The sequence below is a fragment of the Schistocerca serialis genome, chromosome 7, assembly GCF_023864345.2.
Source record: "Schistocerca serialis cubense isolate TAMUIC-IGC-003099 chromosome 7, iqSchSeri2.2, whole genome shotgun sequence".
Classification (NCBI taxonomy): Eukaryota; Metazoa; Arthropoda; class Insecta; order Orthoptera; family Acrididae; genus Schistocerca; species Schistocerca serialis.
This window is the reverse complement of record NC_064644.1, coordinates 26,818,475-26,839,317: the sequence shown is the minus strand read 5'-3', so window position 1 is coordinate 26,839,317 and position 20,843 is coordinate 26,818,475. Positions and strand designations below refer to the sequence as shown.

The window sequence follows — 20,843 nt, the reverse complement described above, 5'->3', positions numbered from 1 at the left end:
TCCTGACAGCAACATTTGGTTATTATGCATTCCTGACGAACTGGTTAACAAACTAATTTGGTACACTCATTTAAGTTACGCACATTACGGAGCACGAAAATGTTTTCTTATACTGAGACAGAACTGTTATTTTACCAACATGGAAAAACGTATACGACGAGTTTTAGCGTCTTGTAAAATTTGCCAGAAAGCTAAATCAGACACCACTTCACATATTCCTCCTTTATATCCCATTATACCTGTGAAATTAAGACACATGGCCGCAGTAGATATTTTTGGTCCGATTCCGAGAACTAACAGAGGTTTTTGCTACATTTTTGTCGCTGTTGAGCTCACTTCAAAATTTGTTACTTTCACTCCGTTACGCAAAGCTACTGCTAAAACTGTTTCGAAAGCATTTGTAAAACATTTTCTATTTCATGTAGGGCATGTAATGAAAGTAATTTCTGATAATGGATCTCAATTTCGTAGTAGTGTATGGACACGCATGTTACGAGCTAGAAACATTTCTCCGATTTATATATCCAAGTACCACGCTTCTTCGAACCCTTGTGAAAGATTAAGGAAGGAAATTGGTAAGCTGTGCAGAATATACTGCCACAAAAGACATATTGATTGGGATACACACATACTCTCATTCCAAGATGTAATTAATTCCATTCCAAATGAATCCACTATGCTATCTCCGACTGTTATACTGAAAAACGTTGAACCACCGAACAAAATTAAAGAATTAATAGAATTCCCCAAAAATCGTCGCCTACGACACCACGAAATAATTGACATTGCGCTGAACAACATCAAACGTGCCGCAGAGCGCCGGAGAAGACAGCAAAAACAGGTTTGTACACGCCGCGACTTTCACGTTGGACAGAAGATATTAGTACGTACACACTATTTATCCAGCAAATTAAAAGGTAAGTGCAGTAAATTTGAACTTCTATACGCAGGTCCGTATCGGATTCGCAGCATCCCTCACCCCAATGTTGTACACGTCGAAACTTTGAGAACCAGAAAATCGAAAGGCAATCACCATATCTCAAACATTAAACCGTTTATTGAGTGAAACCACTGTATGATTCAACACACTATGATGCCATTTACTAATGCAATTAATTCACCTGACTAATTATTGATGATTATCGTATTTTTTTCTTGGCAAGTGCCCGGCAAGGTAAGGTTAGCAGGTCGCTCTTCTTGTCGTTACACATCAGACCGTGCATATTTTTCCAGATGAATTTACACATTTACGACTATTTCTGCAATTATATTTATGTGACTACTTATTGATGATTATCGTATTTTTTTTTTCTTGGCAAGTGCCCGGCAAGGTAAGGTTAGCAGGTCGCTTTTCTTGTCGTTACACATCAGACCGTGCACATTTTCCATTTTTTGTGTATATGACTGTACTCCAGTTTTGTTTGTATGCACTATGAAATAGTTAAGATATAACACACACCAGTCGACTTTGACATTTTTTTTTTGCCTTATGACATCTCAACATCGTGACTGTTTCACATTTTTTTGCTACTGCATTGTATTATTCTGTGTACATTTTTTCGCATCCGAACACTGTCAATGTCTTGGACATATTACGTTTTCTGTCATGTTATGCTGTACGGTTAATTGTGTCACCATGAACCAGTCATTATTTAGTGGGTATAGGATTTAAATGCAAGACATTAATCTTTGTTCATCAATTTCAGAAAGGAATGATGATTCTAAGAAATAAATTTAACATAAATGGGAATTTCACCTACGGAATAAACGAAAGGAGATGCAATAACTTTATGAGGAAGAGTAAAGGGATCAGGATTAACAAGCATTAACAAGACTATACTATACTCATCACAGAATAGCAGTCTTAACTAATTTTTTCTTTCAGAATACAAGGTGATTGATGCAGGCTGTCAGAGAGAACTACACATCTTAATTTTAGTGATGAAATATGCTAGAGATAAGGAATAGTTAGGTAATGAGTAATGAAGTGATTTTTTGCAGATGATAGTGAATACTGATGAATAATGATGAAGGAAATGGTATTATGAATAATGAAGTTTTTTCTTTACAGATGAGGATAATGTTGAAGTAATGTATTTATGCTACGTAGTTATTTAAGTATTTGTTGCAGTTTGCTTTGACAGCAGGTGTTACATTGCATAGTAGGATGACGGAAAGTTTTGGAAAGGACAGCTATGGAACACATTTTATACACATTTCACTACTTGTTAATTCGAAGTTCACTACTTTTCAGCATAGTGTGCGTTTCTTCTTTCAGGTCAATAATCCGTTTTTGTATTTTTTCCAGGAGAAGTTTTTCATGACACTTACTAAACCTGTTACTTATTTTACCTGTTCTAGTACTTGCATTTTTATATTTTTTACCCATTTGTGTTTATCATTTATAAATGTGATCACATGTACTGCCTTGTTACATAATCTTGCTACAGCTGACTCATGACGAATGACGTTACCTATCCTCATTTGCAGCAATAGGTCAAAAGCAAAAAGTATTATGCCTCAGCAATTAATTATCGATCCCAACGCAATGCATTGCTACCAAAAAAATGTATTACCAGTCCCACATAATGTCACTAGTTTATGATAATTCTGATTAATACTGATCAACTCTGAATAGCATGTCACTCGAGTAATGACCTCTTAATGAGACTATATTCAAAATAATGCTTTGTCACTAGCTAATAACTGCCACTGTTTATTGTAATGCCTGTGATTACTAATGATTTGACTGTAATTAACTGATTTTTAATAATGACTTTGTAATGATCTGAATAATACTGAATGATGAACTATGTTTTATTCTATTCAATACTTGATGGCCACTGAGTGCCAATAATTAATGTCACTCCACGAATTGTTATTAATTATGCCATTAATTAGCTCTTGTTTCCAATGTTGATACTTTGTAATTTGAAATGAATGTGACGGTTTAATAATGCTTTGTAATTAATTAAGGCTAATAATTCTTAGTATATTGAAATGACAAATGATTAATTAATTAACTGTAATTAGACAAATGATTAATTAACGACAAATGATTAATTAACTGTAATTATACAAATGATTAATTAACTGTAATTAGACAAATGATTAATTAAGGACAAATGATTAATTAACTGTAATTAGGAAAAGGTTAATGATTCTTAATTATACTCTGTAACTGAAAAGAATGCGATTATTTCATAATATTTTGTAACCAGGAAAAGAAGGCTACTGATTCTATGTAAAACAATTAATGAACATTTTTCTGTAATACTACATACTTGGTACAGAAATGTTCAATAACTGGGCTATGAATGCCACGAACTATCAATGAAGACTGTAATTGTCAATATTATGTGACTTGATGTCCTTCACCTCATAAGCTGACTACCCTGAATTACTGCAATGTCCATTTGTCCTGTTTATCCCAGTGATCATGGAGCACTATATTTGGTTTTGCACTAATTCTACGTTGGTGTGCCTTGTAAGAGTGTGGTGTTGACACGACATGCTGTCCACCACCATGAGCGATGAAGACATTATTATGGTCCCACTGTTTGGTGTACCTAATGTACTGCCAAAATGAAAACATGGAACATTGCTACGACAGTTCAGTGTCTTGGCTACACTGATAAATTCTGATGGGAAAAGAACTTCAAGTTGTGTCACTTGGTGTTGTACAACTGTGGAAAGATATGGACTTTCAGAGCAGCTGTGTGCAATCTAAAGTGCTACAACCATGATGCAATCCTTCCCTTTCCTATCCTGATTCTTGTCACATAAAGAAAAAATTTTTTTTGGTAACATCATTTATGTTCATAGGTTATACATTTTTCGATTCGCTAAACTCCAGTGTGAGTACACTTATGTCACTGGTCGACATGATGTTTGCCATTATGTTTATTTGTTGTGAAAATACTAAAGACATTTTTCAGTGCATGTGCACTTTGGACATGAATTTTTTTTTTGCCATTATGTTTATTTGTTGTGAAAATGCTAAAGACATTTTTCAGTGCATGTACACTTGTCAACATAATATTTTTTGCCAGTCTGTTTATTTGTTCTGAATATGCTAAAGAATTTTTTCAGTGCCTGTGCACTTTGTTATCTGTCAAATAATTTGTATATACTTTTCTGATTTGCTACTATGTTTTGTACTCACATTTTGTCTTGGTCTGATATATTTTGTACTTAGTGCGTGTGCACAACATTTACTTTATGTACTACATCTAATTATTCTTGCCAGTCTGTTTATTTGTTCTGCATATGCTAAAGAATTTTTTCAGTGCCTGTGCACTTTATCTGTCAAAAAGTTTGTATATACTTTTCTGATTTGCTACTATGTTTTGTACTCACATTTTGTCTTTGTCTGATATATTTTGTACTTAGTGCGTGTGCACAACATTTACTTTATGTACTACATCTAATTATTCTTGCCAGTCTGTTTATTTGTTCTGCATATGCTAAAGAATTTTTTCAGTGCCTGTGCACTTTATCTGTCAAAAAGTTTGTATATACTTTTTTTGATTTGCTACTATGTTTAGTATTCACATTTTGTCCTTGTCTGATATATTTTGTACTTAGTGCGTGTGCACAACATTTAAATATTCTGTAAGTTGTAGGATTTTGTTAATTAAAGAAAAATTTTGCCGCGCTTGGCAAGTCCAAATGACTCACCATCGCTGCCAAATTTTTGCCCCCCGAGTGGAGGGTTATGAAACACGTATGTAACGCAGCAGCGATGGCGAGGCATTGTAGCATCTGTGACCAGAGAGTATGCGCTTGATCGCGCGAGTGTTGCGAGCGGTTCTCAGTCAGTAGTAGTCTTTGCGAGTTAGTTGTCGCTATGCAGAGTAGCAGTCAGTCAGTCGTTGCGAGTCTGTAGCTCTGTCTAGTTGAGAGCAGTTCTCAGTCTGTAGTCGTCATGCAGAGCGGTCGGTCAGTAGTAGCAGCCCAGTGCGGTTGTGTGATGTAGGCGGTCGGCAACAATGGTCAAGATGAGGAATAAGGTATACTGTTAATTAATATAATCATTATATAATGAAAAATTTTATTTATTGTAATTATTCTCCAACAAGTCTCTCAATAATAATTTTTATTTCAAAAGTATTTTCTCAAAAGTTTAATTTTTTTTGAACTAAAGATCTCGTTGCACTTCCCATTTCATTCCACTTCTTTTTGAAGAAAAATTCCACTAGAATTACAAAAAAAAAAGGAGAATATTATTATTTGCAATGCAGTTCCTCCAAGTGGTGCGCAACAACAAGAGCAGATATGTGACATCCATTTATTCTGAGGTAAGACTTTAATTCTGATTGTTTTTACACAGGGCCAAAGACCGATATTTCGGTTTAATTGAATTTTCTTGTCACTGAATGGACTTTAATTTTTTGAAGGATTTATATTTGAGTCAGATTGCGAATTTCACATTTTTGTTGCCATTGTCAGTACATTTGATTGTGGGCAGGTTACGCATAGAGCCATGTCCATCAGCATTTCTAATTAGTATCGTTATTTTCTTTTAAAATTTTTGTGGGGAGGTTACACTTGGCTCCCATTTCTATTAAGTATTGCTATATTTTCTTTTAAAAATTGCGGTGGGGAGGTTACAGGATCACTGACAAATACGCTCTCATTTGCCGAGACGATAGTTAGCGTAGCCTTCAGCTACGTCATTTGCTACGACCTAGCAAGGCGCCATAGCATTTAATAATTAATATTGTGAAGCATGTACCGTAACGAGAGATGTTCTACAATTGTAGATTAAAGTTAAGTATTATATCAACTACGTACTTTATTTGCTACTATTAATTCTCTTAACTGTTCCAGACCTCGCGCCAGTCAGCGTGTAATTAAACGCGTGCATTTCGGCCTCCTCTAGCAACACGGTGTTGGCTGTTCTGCCAACACTTCACTTCTAATGCGGCCGCTCTTCGTGTAGAGGCCGCTCCTGTTGTGGCGACGTCCTAGCCAGCGTGCTGCTGGCTGGCATCACCTCACAGCCGTCTCTGCTGTATCGGTCTCTATCTTCGTGCCGCCACTTGTCATTACGCTGGAACAGAGCAAGGTCGTGTGATAGGGCTACGAGCAGCTGAACGTTCCTAGGGCCGATTTTACAGGAAGAGTGGACAGAAATGCAGCCACTGTACATGACTGCTGGCCACGGTGGCCACAGGGATGTACGACTGCAAGAACACCGTGCTCTGGATGGCCACATAACACACTACCGAGAGGGAAGACCATCGTGTACAGCATTTAGCCCCGGCACATGGTACTGTAGGTGCATCTGCAACCGTTGCGACCACAGTGACATAACGAACTGTTCTGTAACAGGTCCGCAGTTCGTGGTCTCACGGTAGCGTTCTCGCTTCCCGTGCACAGGGTCCCGGTTTCGATTCCCGGCGGGGTCATATATTTTCACCAGCCTCGAGATGACTGGGTGTTGTTGTATCGTCTTCATCATCATCATTCATCCCCATTACGGTCGGAGGAAGGCAATGGAAAACCACCTCCACTAGGACCTTGCCTATTACAGCAATGCAGTCTGCCGCATCGTCCCCTACGCTCTGTCAACGAGGATGGGACTTCGTCACAATCTGTAACAGAATTACCACAAGGACACCTCCGAGCCAGACGCCCTGTACGGGTCATTCCACTGATCCCAAACCACCGCCATTTGCGACTTCGGTGGCGTCAAGCGAGGTCTCGTTAGAGGGCGGGGTGGAGGTCTCTTGTGTTTTATTATGAAAGCTGCTCCTTTCTCAGTGCTTTAATGGCCATGATGGAGGCCAGTTGAGGGCTACACACACTGGACCTAAAGTTATGGTCAGGGTTGTGATTTTCTGTGACAACAGGAGCACTCTTGTGCTTATCCCATGCACCATGACTGCAAATTGATGTTCAGTCTCGTGATTCGACCTGATGTGCAACTATTCAAGAACATCTTTCCAGAGCGTGTTTTCCTACAGGATAACGGTCGCCCACATACCGCTGTCGTAACCCAACATGCTCTGCCGTGTCGACACGGTGCATTGGCTCGGCCACCAGATTAGTTTCCAATTGAGAACATATGGAATACCGTCGGCCGAAAAATCTACGGTCATCCACAACAGCATTACCCGATCCTGTAGTGATCGACCAAGGGCAATAGGCACGGATCTATCCCACAAACTACCATCTGCCATCTGTGCGGCACAATGCATGCACTTCTGCACCCTTTACACCAGTTATTAATGTACAGGCATTTCACACTTGCGTTGGCTAATATCACGCTTATATTGACCTGTGTTCTTGCAGTTAGTCACTTAAATATGTTAGCTAGACAAATGTATTCCCGATATTTCCTTACTCTACTGTTGGTGTTTCGGGTTTTTTTCTGCCAATGTATATCGACAGTTTTACTTCCGAAATTATAAACAGTTTACGCTACTTACGCTACTGCCCATTACAATTGCTAAACCACGAAGATGACGTGCTACAGACGCGAAATTCAACCGACAGGAATAAGATGCTATGATATGCAAATGATTAGCTTTTCAGAGCACTGACACACGGTTGGTGCCGGTGGGGACACCCACAACGTGCTTACATGAGGAAAGTTTCCAACCGATTTCTCATACACAAACAGCAGTTGACCGGAGTTGCCTGGTGAAACGTTGTTGAGATGCCTCGTGTAAGGAGGAGAAATGCGTACCATCACGTTTCCGACTTTGATAAAGGTCGGATTGTAGCCTATCGCGATTGCAGTTTATCGTATCCCGACATTGCTGCTCGCGTTGGTCGAGATCCAATGACTGTTAGCATGATATGGAAGGTAATACGGAACGCCGTGCTCGATCCCAACGGCCTCGTATCACTAGCAGTCGAGATGACAGGCATCTTATCCGCATGGCCGTAACGGATCTTGGAGCCACGTCTCGATCCCTGAGTCAACAGATGGGGACGTTTGCACAGCATGTACTATCAGCTCGGAAACCCTTCACGCTGCATCACAGACAGGAGTGCCGGCGAGGGTGTACTCAACGACGAACCTGGTTGCACGAATGCAAAACGTTATTATTCGGATGAATCCACATTCTGTTTAGAGCATCATGATGGTCGCATCCGTGTTTGGCGACATCGCGGTGAATCCACTTTGGAAGCGTGTATTCATCATCGCCATACTGGTGTATCACCCGGCGTGATGGTATGAGGTGTCATTGGCTAAACGTCTCTTTCACCTCTTATTCGCATTGACGGCACTTTTAACAGTGGACGTTACATTTCAGATGTTTTACGACCCGTGGTTCTACCCTTCATTCGATCCCTGCGAAACCCTACATTGCAGCAGTATAATGCACGACCGCATGTTGCAGGTCCTGTACGGGCCTTCCCGGATACAGAAACTGTTCGACTGCTGCCTTGGCCAACACATTCTCCAGATCTGTCACCAACTGAAAACGGCTGTTCAATGGTGGCCGAGCAACTGGCTCGTCACAATACGCCAGTCGCTACTCTTGATGAACTGTGTTATCGTGTTGGACCTGCATGGGCAGCTGTACCTGTACACGCCATCCAAGCTCTGTTTGACTCATTGCGCAGGCGTATCAAGGCCGTTATTACGGCCAGAGGTGGTTGTTCTGGGCAGTGATTTCTCAGGATGTATGCATCCAAATTGAGTGAAAATGTAATCACATGTCAGTTCTGGTATAATATATTTGTCCAATGAATTCCCCCTTATCATCTGCATTTCTTCTAGGTGCAGCAATTTTAATGGGCAGTAGTGTAGAGTACTTTTGTCGCCACTTCCGACTTTATTTGAATATCCCTTATAGCACGAAGTGCGACAAAAGTCTAGGTATTGCATAGGTTGCAACCCTGAAACAACATCTGCAAGTGTCGTTGTTGTTGCGACAGCTCGGCGCAGGTGCGCTACTGCGGCTTCCGGCCGGCCTCGCACGAGGTGCTGCGAGACACCGCGGTCCACACAGAGGTGCGCCGGCGCATCGCGCTCGTCTTCGGGCCGGAGCGCACGCGGCGCGTCTTCTGCCTGCTGGAGGGGTGCGTGTCGTGCGTGCTGCAGCACCTGCAGGCGGCCTGCCGCGGCGCGCCGGGACCCGTCGAGCTGCGCCCGCACCGCGTCTTCGCCGGCTACGCTACTGACGTCATCGGCCGCTGCGCCTTCGGTGTCGAGTGTGGCGCCATCGACGACCCGAGCTCGCAGTTCCTGCGCATCGGCATGGAGGTACGAGCAGCGCCAGCGCTACTTGCTCCCGTTAACCAGTGGCAGTCGTCGTAGTACATGGGGATGAAGGTCTCCTATCGACCAGTAGCAGTTACGGAAGTATCAGCACATTGGGATGACATATGCCTGGACACACAACTACTAGCTCTCATTGACTGTAGCAGTAGTAGCATCATGCGAGTTCTAGCACATTGGGAAGAAAGTAAGCCTGGAGGCATCACTACTTGCTCTTATAGATCAACAGGAATAGTAGCATTTACAGAAGTTTCAGCACCGCGAGATGACGTATGCCTGAACATACTACTACTTGACTCACTGACTGGTAGCAGTAGTAGTATTTGTGGATGTCTCAGGATATTGGTTTCCAGGCACGCCCGGAAGCTCCACTACTTGCCCTTATCTACCAGTATCAGTATAAGCATTAACAGAGGCCTCAGCACTGCAAGATGATGTGTGCAGAACACACTACTACTTGACTCATTCACCAGTAGCAGTAGTAGAATTTATGGATGACTCAGGATATTGGTAAAGAGGCACACCCGGAAGCTCCACTACTTGCTGTTATCTACCAATAGCATTAGTAGCATTTACAGAAGCCTCAGCACGGTGAGATGATGTGTGCCTGAGCACACTACTACTTGATTCATTGACCACTAGCAGTAGTAGTATTTATGGATTTCTCAACATATTGGTTAGGAGACACGCCCAGAAGATCCATTACTTCCCCATATCCACCAACAGCAATAGTGGCATTTACATAGGCCTCAGTACAGCGAGATGATGTATGGCTGAACAAACTGCTACTTGACTAGTTGACCAGAAGCAGTGGTAGTATTTATGGAAGTCTCAGCTTATTGGGAAGGAGGCATGCCTGGAGGCACCGCCACTTGCCATCATCAACCAGTAGCACTAGTAGCATTTACGGAAGTCTCAGCATATTTGGATGAGATGTACATAGTTGCACCACTACCTGCCCTCATTATTCAGTACCAATAATAGCATCTGTGGAAGTCTCAGCACGTCGGGCTAAAGGGTGTCTCTAGGCGCCACTACTCACTGTTATTACCTGTAGCTGTAGAATCTCTTACTGTGTCTCAGCACACTGGAGTGGAGGTAGGCCTTTAGCCATCACTACTCACTCTCACTGACCAGCAGCAGTTGTGGCATTTGTGAAGTCTCAGCACAGCAGGATGAGGGATACCCACATGCACCACTGCAGCGCAAGATAAGGCACTGAATATCTGAAACGTTGGTACATTGGTAATCGGTGTAAACGCCAGATTGTTGAACGCAACCATCCAAACGTACATGCAATGTGCTGTACAGGTGACAGATGTCAGTTTGTGGGAGAGAGATCCATTCCTGTTGCACTTGGTCATTCAATACAGGGACCGTTAATGCTTCTTGTGGATGAAAATGAATTTGTCATTCAGTGATGTGCCATATGTGCTCGATTGGAGACAGATCTGGTGACTGACGTGCCAAGGCAACGTATCGACTCTCTGTAGAGGACGTTGAGTTACAACAACGGCATGTGGGCGAGCTTTATCCTGTTGGAAAACAACTCTGGAAAGCTGTTCTTGAATGGAAGCTCAACAGGCTGAATCGCCAGACTGACATATCGAGCAGTAACAGTAGTAGCATTTACGTAGGTCCTAGCACATTCGGATATATGTACACCTGGACACACCACTACTTGGTTTCATGGAGCGATAGTAGTAGTCATGGTGGTACTACCCAAACACTGGTGTGGATGCAGCATAGTGTGGTGGCAGCATTACTTGGCCTCATTAACAAGTATCAGTAGTTATGGCAATTACAGAATGCTGGAAGGGAGGTACACACCCGTTTACGGCTCATTCCTTCTTAACAACCTCTATTAGAATTCTTAGTGGTCCTAACATATACACATAATTATGCCCTAAGGCTAAGTGCCCTCACTAATTAGTAGCAAGTGTAATAGTAGTCGTGGACATTATCCTAATGGAGGAACATCCAGAGGCTACTTGTCATGATTAACCAGTAACAGTAGATTTAACTTTTCGAATTCTTGTACATTGGGATGGAGCTACACACAAGTCTACCCACCCTCATTATTCAGCAGAAGTACTAGTGGTTTTGATAGCTCCTGTGCATCATCATTGAGGTTCATCTGTAGTCACCAATACTTACCCTAAGTAACCAGTAGTAATAGTAGTATTTTTAATACAACATTCCCTAGGCCCACCTAATATTGAGACACATACGTGTGCACCAAACCTATCTCTCAGAGAGAGAGAGAGAGACACTTTATAATTAATAATAAGTCAATCTAGAGATTCTGGACCCTTTCCTAATGAGCAACCCATAGGTGAATTCACCTTTGAGCTGCCAATTGTATTTAGAGCCTTATTGAATTATAATTGCAATTCAGATCCTTTAAAAAATCCGAGGAGAATGTATTTAACTCATTCTTGTAGCAGTGGGGGACAGTAATCTGAAACCGGACTGCAGCTGCTGCCAAACTGGGACAAGTTATTACTTTGCTGATAATGGATACAGTCTTTCAAAACTCTTCAGATTTTACATTCTTATTTCTCAAACCGGCGTAGGGAGACAACGAGGAACACTCTCGGACCACGATATGAACTGAGACAGAGTCTGATAGAAGAAGACGGGTTCAGTACAGTTTTCAACAACCAGAAGTCATGGGTCCCCGCCCCTCCCAATCTTTGGCTGTGGCTCTAAGTTTTGGTGTCGGAAGCTGCCTAAACAATAGTAATTCCAACACTATAAAAGCGGAGCCAAACCACCCCATTCCCTTTAGCTTCGATTTGGAACCAGTACCGCCCCCAATACGCCAGTGCAAACACGTATGGCTCCAGGTGTTTCCTCCCTAGCAGAGGGCCGCAGTTTTCCTGGCCAGTACACTAAGCAGAACACCATATCACTCACGTACAAATGCACTTGTTCTTACTCAGATTGCAGGACTGCGTCACACTTCAGCCTAGAGCTGGCAGCGCAACAGTGTGATAAGAAATCACATCACCCACCTGCCTTGCCAGTTCTTTTAGTCTGTCATCGGGTTCTGTAGTCCCTCCAGCACAGGACCAGTCACGGCTTGCCAAACAGCACGCGGGACTGTGTCTGGGCTGCGTGCAGGTTGAGTCTCAGCTTTGCTCGGTCATTCTCGGAAGTACCCGGTACAGAGCGACATTTTAGTTAGTATTGTGGTGTGGCAGTTTTCGAACAGCCCAACTATCTTCGGTAGACTCGTGGTGTTGGCGCTGTTTACCCATCGTTGTATGTTTATGGTACGAAAGACGCTCACAAGTCTACGCATTCTAGCGGTCTAGCGTAAGACTCCTTTAAAACTGAATGGGAGTGACAGTAGAGAGGGACGAGATTTATCGATGTCTGTTATGCAGTCACATAAACAACAGGTGCTGTAGATTTCCTGTGAAAGGACATTACAGTGCCATGTAGAAAGATTTCAATGATTTAGATTACAATGAAAGAGTAAAAAACTGCGATTGTTAGACGGGACTTATTGCTCTGTACATCAAGAAGCCCTTTGTGATAAATTTTCAGATATTTAGCACGTGAAGAAATTGGTGGTACAAATAATAAAATTTCTGAAGTCACGTACATTATTCCACTGTCAGATGCAACAGTTTTTGACGATACTGAACTAAGGATATGTGTGTGTGTGTGTGTGTGTGTGTGTGTGTGTGTGTGTGTGTGTGTGTGTGTGTGTGTGTGTGTTTTCAGTGATAGTAACATACACAGATATGCAGATATAAATATAATGCAAAAAAAAAGGATGTTAAAATACATGACGTCATTCAGTTACAAAATCTTCGAGGTGATAGCAGAACAGAAGCCAGCAAAATAGTAATACTAACAAAAACCAACGTTAGACAATGTGAAGAGGTTCTTAACAAATGTATTGAAGCTGTTAACGTAATTTTAAGGTAAGCTGTGGAAAAGTGCGATACATCTTATAAAAGATTTTACTGGGTTATGCCAATGTGCGAACTTCCCTAAAGTGCCGCGTAAGTTAATCACAGAAAATATTACATACGGTATACAACTGACATGGGAAATGATTCTGAGTACTAGTGAAACAGGCCGGAAAACTGGTGCTCGAAATCAACGTGAGCTTATGGTTACAGCAGACTCTGGCGTAACACAGAATTCTGATTAACAATTTAAAATGCCCATTTGGTGCTCAGAGTCCAATTGACCTAAAATATGACAAATTGATTAGACCACGTAGAATACCGGCTAAATGAGGAGGTACCAAGCGCGGCAAAGTCAGTGACAAGATTCGGTCACGCTTAAAATCTAACATTTGAACGAATTCAAGTTCTGCACGTAAAAATGCCAACTCTTGGTGGAGGAAGTGTAGGTAAGTTAAATTACAGACTATGCTAAACCAAGATACAATACAGCTCCCACAAGTGGGTTGGAATACAAATTGTGAAAGAAACGGAAACAAAGAGTTGTGATATAAAAAGCGATAACAGGCATATTGAAATTATAATATACTGTAAAAAATACTAAAAAATTTAAGACTTTATGAGGCCACTGTCTATTCCCAGTGTATGGGTATATCTGTAAATTTCCCAATAGGTGCAGTTTCTTTCATCTAGGTACTTTCATGTTTTATCGAATGTCTGTTACTTTATGCTTCGTATTTTTTGTATACAGTCCAAACACAGTTTTGTTTTGTGTATTAGTGTGCTCATAGGATCTAGTACTGACGGATAGTCTGGTCTGCACAGTACAATGTAAAGTTTGTTACAGTCCTCACACTCCAATTTGTATACTCAAAACCAAAACCTCTTCTTACTTCGTCTACGTGATAGCGCAATTTTAATATCCAAGTATTACATCTATTACAAGGTGGTTTGACATTGGGTTTTCGAAAACTGTGCTCAGTTTGGTCAGAGATTTTCCCTCCATATGTCATTTCCACATACTTCATTTCACCAGTATTTACTCTTACGTTTTTGGTAGTGGTTTCGACCTGTAAATGTCTTTTCTTTAATTTCCTATAGTCTTTATTAACTACTTCTCCTCTGTAGCCGTTAGCGACTGCAGTTTGCTTCAAGATGATTAACTCTTTGTTTACATTGACCGAGTAAACAGAAAGTTTCAAGAGACTTTATATCGTAGCAAAGAAGAAACTCATATCTTCGGCGAGGCACGAATTAGCATTTGTAATGACGTCACATGTTTGTTGGTGCCCCATTGATGCAAAAATTATGTTTACCATCTCGTTTACTACTTGTTACTTCTAAGAAATTTATGGCGTGATTTCTTTCCAATAGTAATGTAAATTTCATCTTGGGCAACATGCTATATAGGTCAGCAATGAATCTCAGTTTAGATTCCTTTGAGCAATATTAATAGATTATCAATGTACCTTCTATAATATATATTTTCTCCTCCATTGCTTTATGTATGTTAAAAAATTTATCCTCCAGATTGTTGAAAAGAATTTTAGCTAATGTGTCTGCCAAACTGTAACTCATTGCCAGACCTTCTGCGTGGTAATTGATTTTATTATTAAATTCAGAATAATTTTAACTGAGAGACAAGTCAAGCAGTTCAATAAGCTTTATTATTTCGCCAATAAACATATTTAGTACTGACTAGGTTTTCTTTAACTATATTGACATATTCTTGTTTAGATATATTACTGTTGAAGTTAGTTATGTTAAAAGACGCTAAGATACAATCTTTATGGATTGTAGCATTAGAAACAAATTATAATAGTTCATAACTGTCATTTGCACTAGTACGGTGTGTCAAAGTGTATGAATCTCTCAATTTTTTATTTACTAATTATTCAGATTGTAATTTGGAGAAGTTCTGTTACCAATAACTGAACGTATAGATTTATTTTTTTAATAGTCTTAATTTTCGAATTTAACTGTGGCACAGTTACTTCCGTCATTTTAATATTTTCCTTTTCTTTATCTGGGAAGAGGAAACTGGAACCATCGCTTTTCTTCTTTAGTGTATGTTCAAATGTAGGTGTGGGATTTTCTTTGACTTCAGTTGTATTAATGGTCACAGAGAAATTTTCAATTTTTGCTATGTAATCATGATCTTGGATACTATCGATTGCGTTACCCTTGTTTACTTGCTTCTACAATGGCCTTAGCATCATGAAATTTGTCATTTACACATCTTAATATTAGTTCATCTTAATTCCATTAATGATAATATTTGACTTCATTTATTATGATTTCACTAATTTTTACAACTACAATTGTTGCCTGATAGTCACTCATTTTTGTCTCTTATGGTGCAATTTTCGTATCAATTATAATTTCCTTAAGTCCATTTCGTATGAAATTTTTCCTGGATATACACGATAAGCCTTTCGATAATATTGCCTGTTGATCGTCTGAGAAAGGAATGTTACTGATGTTTACTACTCATTATGGAAATTTGTGCTTTACAGTTGGGATAGCGTCGGGTTTTTGATTAGAAATATGACAAATCTTTAATCCTTTTTTCATGTCTAATTTGAGTTGGTATTGAATGATTGTTGACACTGTTACAAACTGCTCACCTCATATTGTGCAACTCAACTTTTATTAATTGATTTTTTTAAAATTTTTTGTAGTTCTGTAGCTATCCCTTCATAAGACTCTCTTTTCTGTAGCTCAAGTCATAAAATTTCAGACTTAGCCTTAATTTTTTTTGCAACTAAAGTGGTGCTATTAATTTTCACTTTAGCACAGTTAGGAATTAGATGCAACAGTGAACATCTCTTATTAAGAATTACGTGTAGGCGATTTTTAACAATCATCATTTGTAATTTAAAAAACTTCTTCTCCTTTCTTCTGGATCGCTATTGTACTGTATTTACCCGACTTATTTCTATGCTTTATTTGACAACTCTGTGCATTGCTGATACAGTTATGGCTGTGAGGGGAACGTTATTTAGGTCTATGACGGTGGAGCGCTTCCTTGTATATAATACTTTTAATTTCACAATTTACCGTTATGTTGTCAATGGCAAGATGGTAATATGCCACAGGTAGGGGCTCCAAATTCACGTGCCAGACGTTATGGATAACTGAATTAATGTTGTTCCTAAATTACATATGATAATGACACTGAAGAGCCAGAGAAACTGGTACACCTGACTAATATGATGTAGCGCCCCCACGAGCACGCAGAAGTGCCGCAACATAACATGTCACGGACTCGACTGATGTCTGGAGTAGTGCTTGAGGGAACTGACACCATCAGTCCTGCATGGCTGTCCATAAATCCGTAAGACTACGAGGGGGTGGAGATCTCTTCTGAACAGCGCGTTGCAGGACATGTTCAATAACGTTAATGTCTGGGGAGTTTGGTGGCCAGCGAAAGTGTTTAAACTCAAAAGAGTGTTCCTGGAGCCGCTCTGTATCTATTGTGGTCGTGTGGGGTATCGCATTATCTTGCTGGAATTGCCCAAGTCCGTCGGAATCACAATGGACATGAATGGATGCAGTTGATCAGACAGGATGCTCACGTACATGTTACCTGTCAGAGTCGTATCTAGACGTACCAGGGGTCCCATATCACTCCAACTGCACACGGCCACAAAATTACACAGCCTCCACCAGCTTGAACTGCCCCCTCCAGAGATACAGGGCCGTTGGACTCATGAGGATGTCTGGCGAGTTTGGTGGCCAGCGAATGTGTTTAAACTCAAAAGTGTTACTGGAGCCGCTCTGTATCTATTGTGGTCGTGTGGGGTGTCGCATTATCTTGCTGGAATTGCCCAAGTCCGTCGGAATCACAATGGACATGAATGGATGCTGGTGATCAGACAGGATGCTCACGTACGTGTTACCTGTCAGAGTCGTATCTCGACATACCAGAGGTCCCATATCACTCCAACTGCACATGGCCACACCATTACACAGCCTCCACCAGCTTGAACTGCCCCCTCCAGAGATACAGGGCCGTTGGACTTATGAGGTTGTCTCCATAGCCGTACACATCCATCAGCTTGTTACAATTTGAATCGAGACTCGCCCGACCAGCCAACATGGTTCCAGTCATCAACATCCAATGTCGGTTTTGACGGTCCCAGGTGAGGCGAAAAGCGTTGTGTCATGCAGTCATCAAGGGCACACGAGTGGGCTTTCAGTTCCGAAAGCCTAATCGACCATGTTTCGTTGAATGTTTAGCACGCTGACACTTGTTGACGGCCCAGCATTGAAATCTGCAACAATTTGCGGAAGGGTTGCACTTCTGTCACTTTGAACGATTCTCTTCAGTAGTCGTTGGTCCCGTTCTTGCAGGATCTTTTTCTGGGCGGAGCCATGTCGGAGATTTGACGTTTTATCTGATTCCTGATATTCACGGCACACTCGGAAAAATCTCCACTTCATCGCTACCTCGGATATGCTGCGTCCCATCACTCGTGCACGGACTGTAACGCCTCGTTCAAACTCAGATTTTGATAAACTGCCACTGTAGCAGCAGTAACCGACCTAACAACTGCACCGGACACTTGTTTTCTTATACAGGCGTTGCCGATTGCAGCGCCTTATTCTGCCTGATTACATATCTCTTTATTTGAATACACATGCCTATACCAGGCGCTTCAGTGTATAAACCCTGTGACAAATTTGTAACACAAATCTGAAGATGGCAATCTAACATTGCTGAAACTAGTATTATCTGGTGTACTTAACATCTCTGTGATATATTTATGGCTTAAATTTAAGTGTAGTATTGCATGGGAGTGTCTCTTCTGTGAGTTTAGATACATGTTTTCAGCTGACGGGTGGCAGTTTGACACACGTATATGATGATATGAAGATGTCACTATAACTTTGCTGAAACTACACTACTGGCTATTAAAACTGCTGCACCAAGAAGAAATGCAGATGATAAACGGGTATTCATTGGACAAATATGTTGTACTAGAACTGACATGCGATTACATTTTCACGCAATATGGGTGCGTAGATCCTGAGAAATCAGCACCCAGAACAACCACCTCTAGCCGTAATAACGGCTTTGATACACCTGGGCATTGAGTCAAACAGAGCTTGGATGTTGTGTACAGGTACAGCTGCCTATGCAGCTTCAACACGATACCACAGTTCATCGAGAGTAGTGACTGGCGTATTGTGACGGCCAGTTGCTCGGCCACCATTGACCAGACGTTCTCAATTGGTGAGAGATCTGGAGAATGTGCTGACCAGGGCAGCAGTCGAACATTTTCTGTATCCAGAAAGGACTATACACGACCTGCAACATGCGGTCGTGCATTATCGTGCTGAAATGTAGGGTTTCGCAGGGATCGAATGAAGGGTGGAGCCACTGGTCGTAACACATCTGAAATGTCACGTCCACTGCTCAAAGTGTCGCCAATACGAACACGAGGTGACGGAGACGTGTAACCAATGTGCGTTCATAACGATGTCGCCAAACACGGATGCGACCATCATGATGCTGTAAACAGAACCTGGATTCATCCGAAAAAATTACGTTTTGCCATTCGGGCACCCAGGTTTGTCGTTGAGTACACCATCGCAGGCGCTCCTGTCCGTGATGCAGCGTCAGTGGTAACCGCAGCCATGGTCTCCGAGCTGATAGTGCATGCTGCTGCAAAAGTCGTCCAACTGTTCGTGCAGATGGTTGTCGTCTTGCAAACGGCCCTATCTGTTGATTCAGGGATCGAGACTTGGCTGCACGATCCGTTACAGCCATGCGGATAAGATGCCTGTCATCTCGACTGCTAGTGATACGAGGCCATTTGGATCCAGCACGGCGTTCCGTATTACCCTCCAGAACCCACCGATTCCATATTCTGCTAACAGTCATTGGATCTCGACCAACGGAAGTAGCAATGTCGCGGTACGATGAACCGCAATCGCGATAGGCTACAATGCGACTTTTATCAAAGTCGGGAACGAGATGGTACGCATTCCTCCTCCTTACACGAGGCATCACAACAACGTTTCACCAGGCAACGCCGGTCAACTGCTGCTTGTGTATAAGAAATCGGTTGGAAACTTTCCTCATGTCAGCACGTTGTAGGTGTCGTCACCGGCGCCAACCTTGTGTGAATGCTCTGAAAAGCTAATTATTTGCGTATCATAGCGTCTGTAACACGTCATCTTCGTGGTGTAGCAGTTTTAATGGCCAGTAGTGTAGTTATCAGGATGTGTATGAAATGCGATCTGGGCAGTAGACCTTCTACTTGGGAAGCCTTTATTGTACATTAATGTCTGTGTTTCTTCTCTCTGAACGTGAATTCTTCCCCGCCTCTCCTGACCTCGCCGCTATTCGCCAGGTGTCGCAGCCCTCTCGCTGGGACCCTCTGCTGCCGTGCCTGCGGCCGCTGCTGCTACCCCTGCGGTACCTGCTTCCGCGCTGCACCATCATCTCGGAGGGCCATCAGCTGTTCCAGCGGCTCTTCCGCGAGACCGTGCAGCACCGCGAGCGGCACGGCATCCAGTGCGATGACGTCATCCAGCTGCTGCTGCAGATCAAGAATGGCGGACTCGTGTCGCCGTGCACCAGCCATGCCCGTAAGTCGTTCTTACTGAGTCCTCTAAGCCTCCGCCCCCCCCCCCCCCCTCCCACATGATCCACATGGTTTCCACACCACCACTTATCACCGTTCCGTTCGTACAACTGACTCACAAAAATACGCAGGTCTGCTGAAAAGTAATGACTCCATGTTTTTTATTCTGTTCTCAGTAACGGTTAAGACATAGATGTCATGCTTTGTACTCATTTGGGGAATTCAGATATCCAGAAATGGAATGGAATGTTCGATATACGTTACGTCATTAAATTAGATTGACCCAATAACTACGAGATCCTAGTGCGTGGGAAATATGTTACGAAGAATTTTAGAACATGTTATTTGCTCGAGTATCATGTCGTTTTTGGAAACCCAGAATCTACTATGTAGGAATCAACATGGATTCCGGAAACAGTGATCGTGTGGGACCCAACTCGCTTTATTTGTTCATGAGACCCACAAAATATTAGATACAGGCTCCCAGGTAGATGCTATTTTTCTTGACTTCCGGAAGGCGTTCGATACAGTTCCGCACTGTCGCCTGATAAACAAAGTAAGAGCCTACGGAATAACAGACCAGCTGTGTGGCTGGATTGAAGAGTTTTTAGCAAACAGAACACAGCACGTTGTTATCAATGGAGAGACGTCTACAGACGTTAAAGTAACCTCTGGCGTGCCACAGGGGAGTGTTATGGGACCATTGCTTTTCACAATATATATAAATGACCTAGTAGATAGTGTCGGAAGTTCCATGCGGCTTTTCGCGGATGATGCTGTAGTATACAGAGAAGTTGCAGCATTAGAAAATTGTAGCGAAATGCAGGAAGATCTGCCGCGGATAGGCACTTGGTGCAGGGAGTGGCAACTGACCCTTAACATAGACAAATGTAATGTATTGCGAATACATAGAAAGAAGGATCCTTTATTGTATGATTATATGATAGCGGAACACACACTGGTAGCAGTTACTTCTGTAAAATATCTGGGAGTATGCGTGCGGAACGATTTGAAGTGGAATGATCATATAAAATTAATTGTTGGTAAGGCGGGTACCATTGGGAGAGTGCTAAGAAAATG

At 41.9% G+C, this 20,843-nt stretch overlaps 1 protein-coding gene across 1 annotated transcript in view; it reads left to right on the top strand.

Moving 5' to 3' along the window:
* LOC126412593 (probable cytochrome P450 6a13) overlaps window positions 1-20,843 on the top strand; it is a 116,540-nt gene that overhangs the window by 45,521 nt on the left and 50,176 nt on the right. Inside the window, exons 2-3 of the mRNA XM_050082255.1 lie at window positions 8,899-9,226; window positions 19,530-19,767. Of these exons, the coding sequence (XP_049938212.1) occupies window positions 8,899-9,226; window positions 19,530-19,767 (566 nt within the window). The remainder of the gene's footprint in view (window positions 1-8,898; window positions 9,227-19,529; window positions 19,768-20,843) is intronic.